The sequence below is a fragment of the Rhinolophus ferrumequinum genome, chromosome 2, assembly GCF_004115265.2.
Source record: "Rhinolophus ferrumequinum isolate MPI-CBG mRhiFer1 chromosome 2, mRhiFer1_v1.p, whole genome shotgun sequence".
Classification (NCBI taxonomy): domain Eukaryota; kingdom Metazoa; phylum Chordata; class Mammalia; order Chiroptera; family Rhinolophidae; genus Rhinolophus; species Rhinolophus ferrumequinum.
Window position 1 is genome coordinate 61,554,655 of NC_046285.1, and position 12,295 is coordinate 61,566,949.

The 12,295-nt window shown below is 40.8% G+C and overlaps 1 protein-coding gene across 5 annotated transcripts in view; it reads left to right on the forward strand.

The window, feature by feature from the left end:
- The window catches only part of MCF2L2 (MCF.2 cell line derived transforming sequence-like 2), a 213,319-nt gene that overhangs the window by 81,738 nt on the left and 119,286 nt on the right, over window positions 1-12,295 (forward strand). For 4 of the 5 annotated variants that reach the window (XM_033121699.1, XM_033121707.1, XM_033121716.1 and 1 more), the window contains 3 exons: window positions 7,324-7,448; window positions 8,044-8,158; window positions 8,615-8,734. The exons of the other annotated variant lie outside the window; for it this stretch is intronic. In XM_033121699.1, the coding sequence (XP_032977590.1) occupies window positions 7,324-7,448; window positions 8,044-8,158; window positions 8,615-8,734 (360 nt within the window). The remainder of the gene's footprint in view (window positions 1-7,323; window positions 7,449-8,043; window positions 8,159-8,614; window positions 8,735-12,295) is intronic. 5 annotated transcript variants of the gene reach the window in all.

Here is a 12,295-nt window from a genome sequence, read left to right on the forward strand (position 1 = left end):
GGTTTCTTTTGGGGGGAAATGAAAATGTTTTGGAAGAAAAACGTGGAATGATATACTTTAAAAGGGTAAATTTTAAGGTATAAAGTTATATCTCAATTTAAAACAAGACAAGCCCCTCAGACTCTAAGAGTACAATAAAATAACTATGCAGGTTATGTTCTTTTCTTATCCTATTTATAAAGGCCCTGCAGACTTTCTTTCTTAGCAAAAAGCTCTTCCTATTGTTTTATTTCCTGCTGGTTTTAGAAGCAGTTCACAGAGGCAGTCTCCCTCCTGATCCTCAAAGGGGGTGATTCTCACCTTTTGTCTGGTCTTCGTTAGGCCAGAAACAGTGTTGGCCTTCTGCTCGTAGATGGTTTACTCAACTAAACACTGTACCATGCGTTCATTTAAAGAGAATAAGACTCTCAGTTTTGTTGTTGTTGTTGTTAAAATACGAAGTTTAACAGAGTTGTACGCCTTTTCTCATCATGCAAGGGGAGAGAGGAAAGTGCCAGTGGTCCTGAAATCATGTGATAGAGTAGTCTCTACAAATAGGAATACTGCTTAGTATTCAGTATTTGTTCCATTCAGTATTCATTCCATTTTGTATTCAGAGATTACAATTCCATCAATATTACCAGGGCAACAAACAATCAAGAAGATAATCAGAATTAAAAGTTATTTTCATAGGCCCTAGAAATAATTTTATAGTCTTAGAAATTTTTTAAGACCCTTTTGTTCAAACTCTACTTTTCAGAGAACGTAAGTTAGAAGTGAATAGGAACACAGGTCTCACTCTTGCACAGGAAGATAAAATTGGTATTCTTACGAATATTCTCAATGTTAATACCTTAACAAATCAGTGTTTTGAACTAGTTTTGTGCCACAGGAAGACCCCTCTCCATAGTTTCTGAGGACAGGGGACATCTTATATTTTTCAGGGACTTCTTTTTTTCTAACTTATGAAGCCTTGCATTTTAAAGGCCAGATTCTAGAATTCATTAGTTAGCATGATAAATAAAGTAGAACAGTAGAGCTAACATTTAGTGGCAGAAATGGGGTAAGTAATAGAAGTAAAATAAGGGATATAAAGCATTAATCATTCGTGTATTCTTTAGGCTCTGATTCATCCCTGTCCTTCCTACCCCACCTCCACCCCCAGGGCGTGACACAGGCGAGCACAATGCTCGGCATATAATAATAGGTCTTTATAAATATATTTTGAATGAATGTCCAAATTCATTCTTACCTTTGTCTTAGGAAAGAATTCTTCCAGAAAATTTAGATTCTTTTGAGCCTGACATAGTCCCCCTTGCCCTGTTAAGTGGGTCTTCTTCTGAACCAATTGTTTTTTCCCATAATGACAGAACCATGATGATGAGTACACACTGGGACAGCCATACCCATTGTTAAAAGAGTTAAATATTTACATCCCTTTAGCGCCCCACTCCATCCCTGGCCCATTTCCTAGGACCCACAAGATCTCTTCAGTAGTCTAACCCAGGTGCAACTAAAGGGTTAGCACCTGGACCACAGTTGGTGTCATGAGTGCTTCAGCATTGCATCTGACGTCTGTGCTGATTGGCCAGTGCCTGCTCTGTACAGGTATTAAATATTTTGAGCTGTTACTACTGTGGACAAGGGCGGATTCCATTTTGGGGCTTTGTATTTTTCAAGTGTTATAGTTGCTCAAACTTTCCCTGTGTTTATGGCAGATTTTGGTGACCCTGCTGAAGTTGACCGTGTGGTCTAGTCCCGAAGCAGTAATCAAGTCACGATTTTCCTTTGTATTTTTTTTAACCACGTGAAGGGGATACACAATGGATGACATCACTTACTAAGATTCATTTTCCCTCTCTCACACACTTTTCCTCACACTCTGCAGCCTTTTGTGTGTGTTTCTCTTTCAAGCTTCCCTAGCAAGATGCTTCTTTTTGGCCCCTCCATTTTTCCTCCCAACTCGGCATCACACACACACACACACACACACACACACACACTATATATATATATATGTATATATATACATATGTATATATATATATACATATATATGTATGTATATATATATATACATGTGTGTGTGTGTATATATATATATATATATATGTATATATATATATATATAATATATTTTTATTATAATGGCTAACGCCAGAATACTGCTGTAATGCCGGAAGCTCAGGGGCAGTTAAGAAACTGAGTGACAAAAGCCAGGACCCTTTCTAATGAGTAAGAAGAGGAAGGAAAAGCTAAGAGCATTTACTAATGAGTGCTTTCCCGCCCCCGTCATATCTTATTTGTCTTTATTCTATACTTTCTGTAACCTGATTACTTTCAAACCATTATTAATTCATCCAATTTACAAATATTTAATGAACATCGATGAGATAAGAAGAAATGTGGCCGATACCTAGAATGGAAAAGAATGGATATGTCCAGTTCCCAGGCAGGAATACCAGCCAAGTGGCTGACATGTGGCGTTACCTGGAGTGAACAGAGCCACAGGGGGTATCCAAAGATTTAGAGGGGCTGAATCGGAGAAGTCAAATCTATCATGAGGCTGGGTGTGGATAATGGAAGCTTTCAAGGGAGTGAATACTGGCGTGGGGTGGGATCCAAAGAGCAAAGGCATGAGGTTGAGAGGGACAGATTTCAGTCTGAACAGAGTGGGGAGTATAAAACTCTGTGGGGATGAGCTGGAGGCTCTGTGAAGACTGGAGGTGGCTGGGGCAGGTAAAAGAGATTCAGTGTTCATGGGCATGGAGGTGATTGTTTGGGAACTATGGGACTCTTCTAACTCTCAGGGCATACCCAGCCAGCATCCTGGGTTACCCAGGAACCAAACCCGGAACTCCCGGCAGCAAAATTCTAGGTCAGGCTCTGCCTCTTTTGCCTTGCCTTATGGTTAACATAAGATGTTAACCCTGCACTGTGTGAGTAGAGGACTAGAGCTACTGGATTTGGAAGGAGATAGCCTGACATCTTCCCCAATTGAAAAGCTCTAAGTCAGTCTCTATGTAAAAACAACAGAATAGAATTGTTTTGGACGTATGAATCTTTCCATGTCAAACTGAAACTGTTGCCCATCTCAGCCAAACTTCAATAATTGAATAAGGCCACACTTTGGGAGTAGGTGGAAGGAGAGGCAGGTTTTTTGACAAGATCAGATGAAGTTGTTTTCATGGTCAGCTAGCAATTATTACATTATTATTGCATGGCAGTTTCCAGCATTTAACATTCAATCTGTCTTTTCTTTTTTAAGTTCTTATTAAAATATAGATAGCGTACAATATTATATTAGTTTCAGGGGTATGCCACAGTTATTCAACATTTGCATACCTAAAGAAGTGATCACCATTATAAGTCCATTAACCATCTGACACCGTGCTATCCATGCGATCACAGTATTATTGTCTATATCCCCTATGCTATACATTATATCCCCATGATTTATTTGTTTTATACCTGGAAATTTGAACCTTTTATTCCCCTTCACCTTCTGCCCCTTAAAAAAAGTTTTCCATTACAGTTGACATTCCATATTATTTTATATTAATTTCAGGTATACAGCATAGTGGATAGACATTTATATAATTTAAGAAGTGATCTTCCTGACTAGTCTAGTTCCCACCTGTCACTATACATAATTATTACTGTTTTATTGACTATATTCCCTATGCTTTACTTTACGTCCCCATGACTCTTTGTAACTACCAATTTGTACTTCTTAATCCCTTCATCTTTTTCACTGTCCCCCAACTCCCTACCCATCTATCACCCCAATAAATCTAGTATCCATCTGACATCATATATAGTTATTACGATATTATTGACAATATCCCTTATGCTGTACCCTACATCCTTATGACTACTGTGTAACAACCAATTTGTGCTTCTTAATCCCTTCCCCTTTTTCACCCACCCCCACATTACCCCTCCCATCTGGCAACCATCAAAATGTTCCCTGTATCTGTGAGTTTGTTTCCATTTTGTTTGTTTTGTTCTTTAGATTCCACATATAAGCAAAATCACATTGCACCTATCTTGTTCTCTCTGACATAGTCCACTCAGCACAATTTCCTCCAGGTTCATCCTGCCGCCACAGATGGCAAGAACCCATTCCCTTCCATGGCTGAGTAATACCCCGTTGTATAAATGTACCATCTCCTCTTTATCCCATTCATCACTCAACAGACACCCATGTGGCCTCCACATCTTGGCCATTGTAAACAATGCTGCAATGAACATACGGACGCACATGTCCCCTCAAAGTAGTATTTTGGGTTTCTTCAGATAAATACCACCCCCTGCCCCCAGAAGTGGGATTACTGGGTTCTTCTTTGTTTCTTGTTATAGCCTTTGTTTTAAAGTCTGTTTCTCTAGTATAAGTATTGTTACCCCAGCTTTTTTTTTCATTTCCATTTTCATGAAATATCTTTATCCACCCCTTTAAATTCAAATGTGTGTCTTTCAATCGAAGTGAGTCTCTGGTAGGCAACATATGTAAAGGTCTTGTTTTCTTATTCGTTCAGCCACCCTGTTTTGATTGTAGCATTTAATCCATTTACATTGAAAGTAATTGTTGATAGATGTGTAGTTATTGCCATTTTATTATTCATATTTTTAATTTTATTATTTTTTTATCTTAAAGACGTCCCTCTAACATTCCTTGTAATATTGGTTTGTTGGTGATGAACTCCTTTAGCTTTTTCTTATCTGGGAATCTCTTTATCTGTCCTTGATTCTAAGTGATAGCTTGCTGGGTAGAGTAATCTTGGTAGTATGTCCTTGCTTTTCATCACTGAATATCTTGTCACACTCCCTTCTGGCCTGCAAAGTTTCTGTTGAGAAATTAGCTGACAGTTTTATGGGAGTTCTCTTGTTGGTAACTAACTGCTTTTCTCTTGCCACTTATAAGATTCTTTCTTTGTCTTTAACCTTTGGCATTTTAATTATGATGTGTCTTGGTGTGGGCCTGTTTGGGTTCATCCTCTTTGGGACTCTGTGTACTTCCTGGACTTGTATATTTATTTCCTTTGTTGGGTTAGGGAAGTCTTCCTTCATTATTTCTTCAAATAGGTTTTCAATTAATTGCTTTCTCTCTTCTCCTTCTGGTACCCCTATGATGCAAATTTGGTATGCTTGCTGTATTCCCAGAGGACCCTTAAACTATCCTCATTGTTTTTTCTTCTTTTTATCTTTTTTTTGTTTGGGTATTTTCTGCTACCTTATCTTCTAAATTGCTTATTTAGTCCTCTGCTTCATCTAATCTACTGTTGATTTCCTCTAATGTATTCTTCATTTCAGTTACTGTATTCTTTATTTCCGACTGGTTCTTTTTTATGTTTTCTATCTCTATTTTTATGTTTCCTTCCTCTTTGTTAAAGTTCTGCCTGAGATCATTGAGCATCCTTATAATCTGAGTTTTGAACTCTGTGTCTGGTAGGTTGCTTGTCTCCATTTTGTTTAGTTCTTTTTCTGGAGCTTTGTTCTGCTCTTTCATTTGGGACATGTTTCTTTATCTCCCAATTTTGGCTGCCTCTCTGTGTTTGTTTCTGTATATTAGGTAGAACTGCTACCAGTCTTAGTAGAGTGGCCTTATGTAGTAGGTGTCCTGTGAGGCCCAGTGGCACATTCTTCCTGGTCATCAGAGTTGGGTGCTCCAGGTAGGTTGTGTGTGCCCTCCTATTGTAGTTGAGCCTTCGTTTCTGTTTGCACATCATTTGGAGGGATTGACCCATGGGCTGATTGGTTGTGGGGACTGGCCGTGACTACAGTGAAGGAGCTGTTATGCAGGGGCTGACCCTATACAACAGAATTCACTTTAGCAGGGCTCTGGTGCCTGCCCAGCTGGCCCTTTGGCTGTGTTGTCCTTGGAGGTTGCTGGGTAATGCTCTGGCTCGGTCTGAAGCTGGCTACTGGGCATGCCAGCCTGGGGGTCTCCTTGGAGAGGCCTTGCCACAGGACAAGTTCAGCCACAGTCTGTGCCCTGCCTGAGGATGCCTGGCATGAGCCACAAAGCAATCCACATATGGCCACCACCTGAGCTGGGCTTGAAGGTGCCTTGAGAGGCCAAACCACAAACTGAGGCCAGCTGTGTCTAGTGCCAGGCTTGGGGCTGCTCGGCAAGATGTACAGGACACACCAAAGCGAGGTGCTGCTTTTTTGGGTTTTGTGAACCTTTGAGAGATTTTAGGAAAGTCTGCAGCATGAGCCAAGAAAGGTCATTTGTATGGATAAGCTACTGGAAGGGGCCTCTGGTGCCCCAAAGTTGGGTGGGGTAGGGTCTCGGAATCACCAGGGCAGGGTGAATGAATTGTCTTAGACAGGTTGATGGAGATTCACATATTGTGTATGGCAGCCACCTGTGTTTGCATGCTGGGAGAGGGCAGGCTCAACAAAGGAACAATATCTTCTTCCATCTCCTCCATCCAGGAGAAAGCTTCCCCTCCAGACCTCACTCTGAAGCTGGACAATTCAGTTCCTACCCATATGTCTCTGGCATCTTATGAGCTGCTGCCCCAGTGCTGGGGCTTAGAGCAAGCGAGTCCATCAGCGAGTGCAGACCCTTTAAGAGGATCATCTGGGAATGTAGCCATCTTCCCTCTCACTCAGCCACAATCTGTGCTGGTTTTCACAGCCAGATGGGGACTTTTCTCCCAGCACCAGAATCCTGGGCTGGGAAACCTGATGTGGGGCTGGGACCCTTTGCTCCTCTAGGGGGTCCTCTGCAGCCAAGATGTCCCTTCCAATTTTTAATGGTCACACGTTTGTGTGGGACCAGCTCATTTTGCATCTTTGCCCCTCCTACCAGTATCAAAGTGGCCTCTTCTGTATGTCCTTAGTTGTAGGGCTTTGGTTCAGCTAGACTTCTGGTGATTCTGAATGATGGTTCTGTAGTTTAGTTGTAATTTTGATATTGTTGTGAGACGAGGTAATTTACTCCACCATCTTGACCGAAAACCCCAATATCTGTCATTTTCTTATTTCTGGTCACTATCTTGGATTAGAACCAGCTTTTATTAACTAATTTTGGTTTTAATTTACAACAGCAGCTTCAGATACACACAAAATTTAACAGTTGTTGCTTTTGGAGAGGGAAAGTAGATGGGCTGGGGACAAAAGACTTTCTTATTCCAATATATGCTCTTTTGTATATTTTGAATTTTGTATCATGTGAGATACAAAAGTTAACTAATTTTATAAAGCTGCAGCTTGACTTTTTATAGCATTTAAATTCCTAAATGAAAGATATCTACCATTCCCCTTACCCCAAATCTACCAAGAATTTTCTTTCATTAATTCCTTATAAGAGAGACTATATTTTCCTTTCTCTAGGATGAGCTGAAATTACTTGGAAAGCAAGGGGCCACATTGTTGTCATGCATTCAAGAACCAGCAACCAAAAATTCCACCAGTAAACTCAATCCCAATGAACTTGAGAATGTAGCTACCATGGAAAGGTGAGTGAAGGTGGAATATGCTTTTTTTTTAGGAGAGAACAGCACTAGATGATCTGAAACAACCAAGGACAGAATAGAACAGCAACTATTGGGTCTTGGTAGGGTCAAGAAAGAATAATATTAGAAACAACAAAGGAAAATAGATGGTACTCATCTGGCATCCAGCTACAGAGATGTTTTTATGAGAATGCCATTCCCTTCTCTTTTGAGATGGTGTCATCCCAGGATTTCAAGGGAGATGGAAGGATTGATTGAGTTTCATTTCCAAATAATAGTTTGGCTGGGTGCTGTGCTTTGCACACTTGTCAAAGAAAAGAAAGGAAGGCAAGGTTACCAGGGGTATGTTTTAAAGCACAGCAGCGGCAGCTGAAGTGAAGTTTCTGCCTCGCACTGAGGGTGTCCTGATTGAAAACAGGAAATATGAGAACCAGCTGAACCATGAAAGAGTCGTAGGTAACAAAGACTTTCACAATAAAGCCATTGCCACAATTTATAACAGTGACTCAAAACATAGATGTTACCCCCATAAGTCTATACAGACTCCTGTGGAAATGAATATTAACAACAATGTCACTTTCTCATTCTTTCTTGACAGGTTACTAGGTCAATTGGATGAAACCGAAAAAGCCTTTAGTCAGTTTTGGTCCAAGCATCACCTGAAGCTTAACCAATGCCTACAACTTCAGCACTTTGAGTACAACTTTTGTGAGGTGTTATTTTCTTGTTTAATAGAACTTCCTTTTATGGTTCAGTGCGTTACAGTTCTCTTTTCCACCTTGAACTCTGGGCTTCCCTCCTCTTCCTAATCCAGCCCCGTCCTTAAATCCTTCTTCCTCACAGACATTCTCTTGTCACTTTTTTCAGTGGGGTAGCAATGTTCTAGAATCCCCTTTTCCTGTTGGCATATGTGGTATTTCGGTAATGGTTTCTCTTCCTTCTTGACTGATAATCTGTCGGATATAGGTTTAATATTCCATCTACATGTGTCTCAGCACCCACCCTCCCCCAACTTACTCAAAAAGCTAATGAGCTGTAATATATATATATATATACATTTGTCCGTGAATCGTTTTTGGGTTTTCAAATTTTCTTAGAGTATAGCAAACCCCCACCTCCAGATGTGTGTTCATTGGCTTATATCTGGACTATTCTAATGTGTCTTGTAGGTTAAGCTTGCCCTGGACAACTTGTTGGCAGAGCAAGCAGAGTTTACAGACATTGGAGACAGTGTGATGTGTGTGGAACAACTTCTTAAGGAACACAAAAAACTGGAAGAAAAAGGCCAGGTTTGTTGGTTTTTTGTTTTTTTTTTTTTGTTTTTTTTTGCTGTTTTTGTGGACTGGGAAGGTCGTTGCTGTGGACAGTGACAGATCATGCCCATTCATTGTCGGAAGGTTGCCAAAGGACATGAATGCCCAAACCCTGCCCTTTCAGTCACCCCACTCCACCCCAGGTCCCTATGGTGCAATGCAGAGTTTTGTGAAGGCTTTCAGAGCACCTGGTTGAGGATGAGGTTCAGGTGAGATGAGAGGCCTGGGTGGCCCTGCCCCCTGTCGGGTTGGCAGCCCAGTGGAGGAGCAGCAGGGGGGAAGATCACAATGGCCATATTACCCCCCTAGGCTGGATGTGGAGTCAGGGGATGGAGGTTGGTTAAGGACAGGAAACCAGAAAAAACACACACACCAAAAAACCAGTTTTATAACAAACATGACAGTGAAAAGGGGGAAATGGGTCCTTATTAGTTCTGTTGGCAATACACAGAGTTGGCAATGCTTTCTCCGTTCTCATGCCCCAAGAGTTGTAAATATCAAATTTGTAAAAGAATACATGTTTCACAATTCTCATACCAGCATTACGTAGTTTTCCAGATCTGCACACAGGTCAGCACTGAGGAGTGATTCTATTTTAAGTCCTTATAAATGTTGCTTTATTACTAGTTAAGAAAGCCCAGTCGTCTTTTTTCCAGAGAAGTTTCTTTGTGCTTTTCTTTAGGTTCTTTATATTTTTGTCTCTTGGGGACCAAGTACTCTATGGTTAGCCCTTTCCTTCTGAGCTAATCTAGAGACAGGCATGTTTCCTCAATAGTAATATTTTTAGTACTAGAGATTTGCTTTTCAATGTGTGATCCTCTGGTTAGCAACATAGGTGTTATCTGAATGAGAACTTGTTAGAAATACAAACTTTCTGGCCCCACCTCAGAATCAGAACCTATATTTTTAATAAGGTGATTGATATGCACATTATAGTTAGAGACATATTCCTCTAAATCAGGGGTGTCCAAACTGCGGCCGGCGGGCCAACTGCGGCCCATGATCCATTGTTAATTGGCCTGCAGCAAATTGCAAAAATATATTTAGTTTACTTAAATAAACCAGGTGAGGCGATACGTACTTCACCTTGAGTGAGTGGCCCGGCTGTTTGTGTATTTTACCACATATGGCCCTTGGTGAAAACCGTTGAAAAAAGTTTGGACACCCCTGCCCTAAAGAATAGTAACAAATGTAAACTACGGCCATCTGGCTCTAATATCTGTCAGTTGTGGATTCTAAGCTGGAGGTGTTTCTGCACATGCGTGAACACAAGGACCCACCTGTATATGGTCAACCATTCAGGAGGCCCATCCTTCCCTAGTGAGCATTCCTGCCTGCTGATATCAGTGATCACTGACAGCGGAACACTTTGATGCTGAAGGCACAAGTCATCGGAAATGTTTGTCAAATAATGAAAAAATGGAATGTATTAGATATGTCTTACGTTCTCCAAGATAGTCCCAATTTTATGTAATTTTAGTTTTTTTCAAAAGAACTCCTTACTAAATGCAGATACCATGTATTTTTACTTACATGAATTCGTATATTAGAAAAAAATGCCTCATCAAGCTCAGTGTCTTTATTTTTGATTTGAAAAATATGGTCATGTCATATATATATATATATATATATATATATACATACACACACACACATATATATATATATGGAGAGAGAGAGAGAGAGAGAGAGAGAGAGAGAGAGAGAGAGAGAGAGAGAAAGTATGCACTTTCCTTTAAGAAAGGAAAAAACTGTATTAAAATTACACTGGTGGTAACCACTTTGAGTACCTCTTATAATTGTAGAAGTCAAATATGATTTGCATTTGTTTTGTTATCAGTATATATTGAGTATTACAATTTTAATACAGTTTTTTCCTTAAAATGTGTATACATTTTTTTGGCAATATATATAGATATAGATATATATCCTACTGACCTACCAGGAAGGCATTCATTTATCACCAGGTATTCCTTGCCCTGGTTTCATGGATATGATGGCAAACCAGACAGTCAAGATTCTGCTCTCGTGGAGCTTACATTCTACTAGGGAGAGATAGATAAGTAAAAAGTAATCAAATAAATACTAATATCACGTAGTGACAAGTGATGTGAATAAAATGACAGCGTATCATAGAAAGTGATGGGGAGTGTTACATCAGCTAGGAGAGTCAGGAAAGGCCTCTCTAGGAAGCTGACTTTTGATCTGAGATCTGGATAGCCATACAAAAATTTGGGGAACAGCACTCAAGGCAGAGAAGCTGCAAATGACAGGTCTTGAGGCAGGAATGAGGTTGATGAGTTCAAGGAATACAGCTGGAGCACAGGGAGCCATGTAGGGACAAGGTGGGAGCAATGGCTGTGAGGACTGGATTTTAGCCTTAGTGGAATATGGGAAGCCATTGGAGCATGCTCTGAGCTGTGTTTTAAATAGTGGGTCTGGATCCGCATGACTGCACATCACATTCTCTCTTCTGCTCGCCTCCCTGGGTTTGTGACCCATGGTATATACTTTAAAGATTGCTACCTGAAGCTAGGGGCTCAACCTGTGATCATGGGACATGGGAATACTCTGTGAACCCATGACCCACCCTTCATGGGCAAAGTTCCTGAGCCAGCTGGACTAATCCACTGCAGATGACCCTCAGAGCCCAGGCAGGTTCCTTCTACCCGTCCTGTGCCTTGCTTACCCTGTTTGTTTTTTTTTTCTTATTTTCTAAAGGATGCAGTAGACCCATTCCTCTACCTTTGGCTGAACTGAGCAAAGCTATCTTATCATAACCAGGACCTTTTAAACATTATCTCACTCATATTTCTAAAAGGCATTGTTTCTTCCAATGATAAGGGCTTGGCTAGTCTTTCCCTTTGTCCTGTAAAGTGTTAAAGGAACAAGGTGCTGTCTGGCTAGAATCCACCAAAACTTGCTTAGGGTTTGTCCTTCACTCTGCACTCGGGTGTCTGACATAGCCACACACTGCTTTCTGGTTTGTTGCTGACGTCCTTATTCTGTGCAGTGATATGATCGTTGTCGGTAAACCCTGCCTGAGCCACTTCACTAACCAGGTTTCTGTTGAATGCTAATTGAGCCTATTCTTTTATCTTGTTCTAGTTTGAGGGTTTAGCATCTGCTGAGTGCTCATTTCTAATTCTGGGAAACAGTGGTTTCAGCCTCCACTCTTACTTCTAAAAGCAGAATTGCTGCAGGATTTTTGGCTGTAAAGCATGCTAGGGCCTTCGTTGATGAGTCAGCAAGGAACAGACCAGGACAGGGCAGGGAGAACCAACCCGATTTCAGCCTTGACCTCTTCCCTCGAGGCCAGGGGCCAACAGGTAGACTACTATGTCCCAAAGGCATGGAACCCAGGTCATTAACCTACCAAGGCCATAATCTAGCTAGAGGGGCATGGCTTTATTTTTTTTAAGTGAAAATTTTCCAACACATGCGGTAGATTGACTGGTAATGAACTGCCATGTAGCTATTGCTCAGTTTCAACAGCCATTAACTTCCTGCCTCTCTTGTTTCACCTGGCCCACTTCC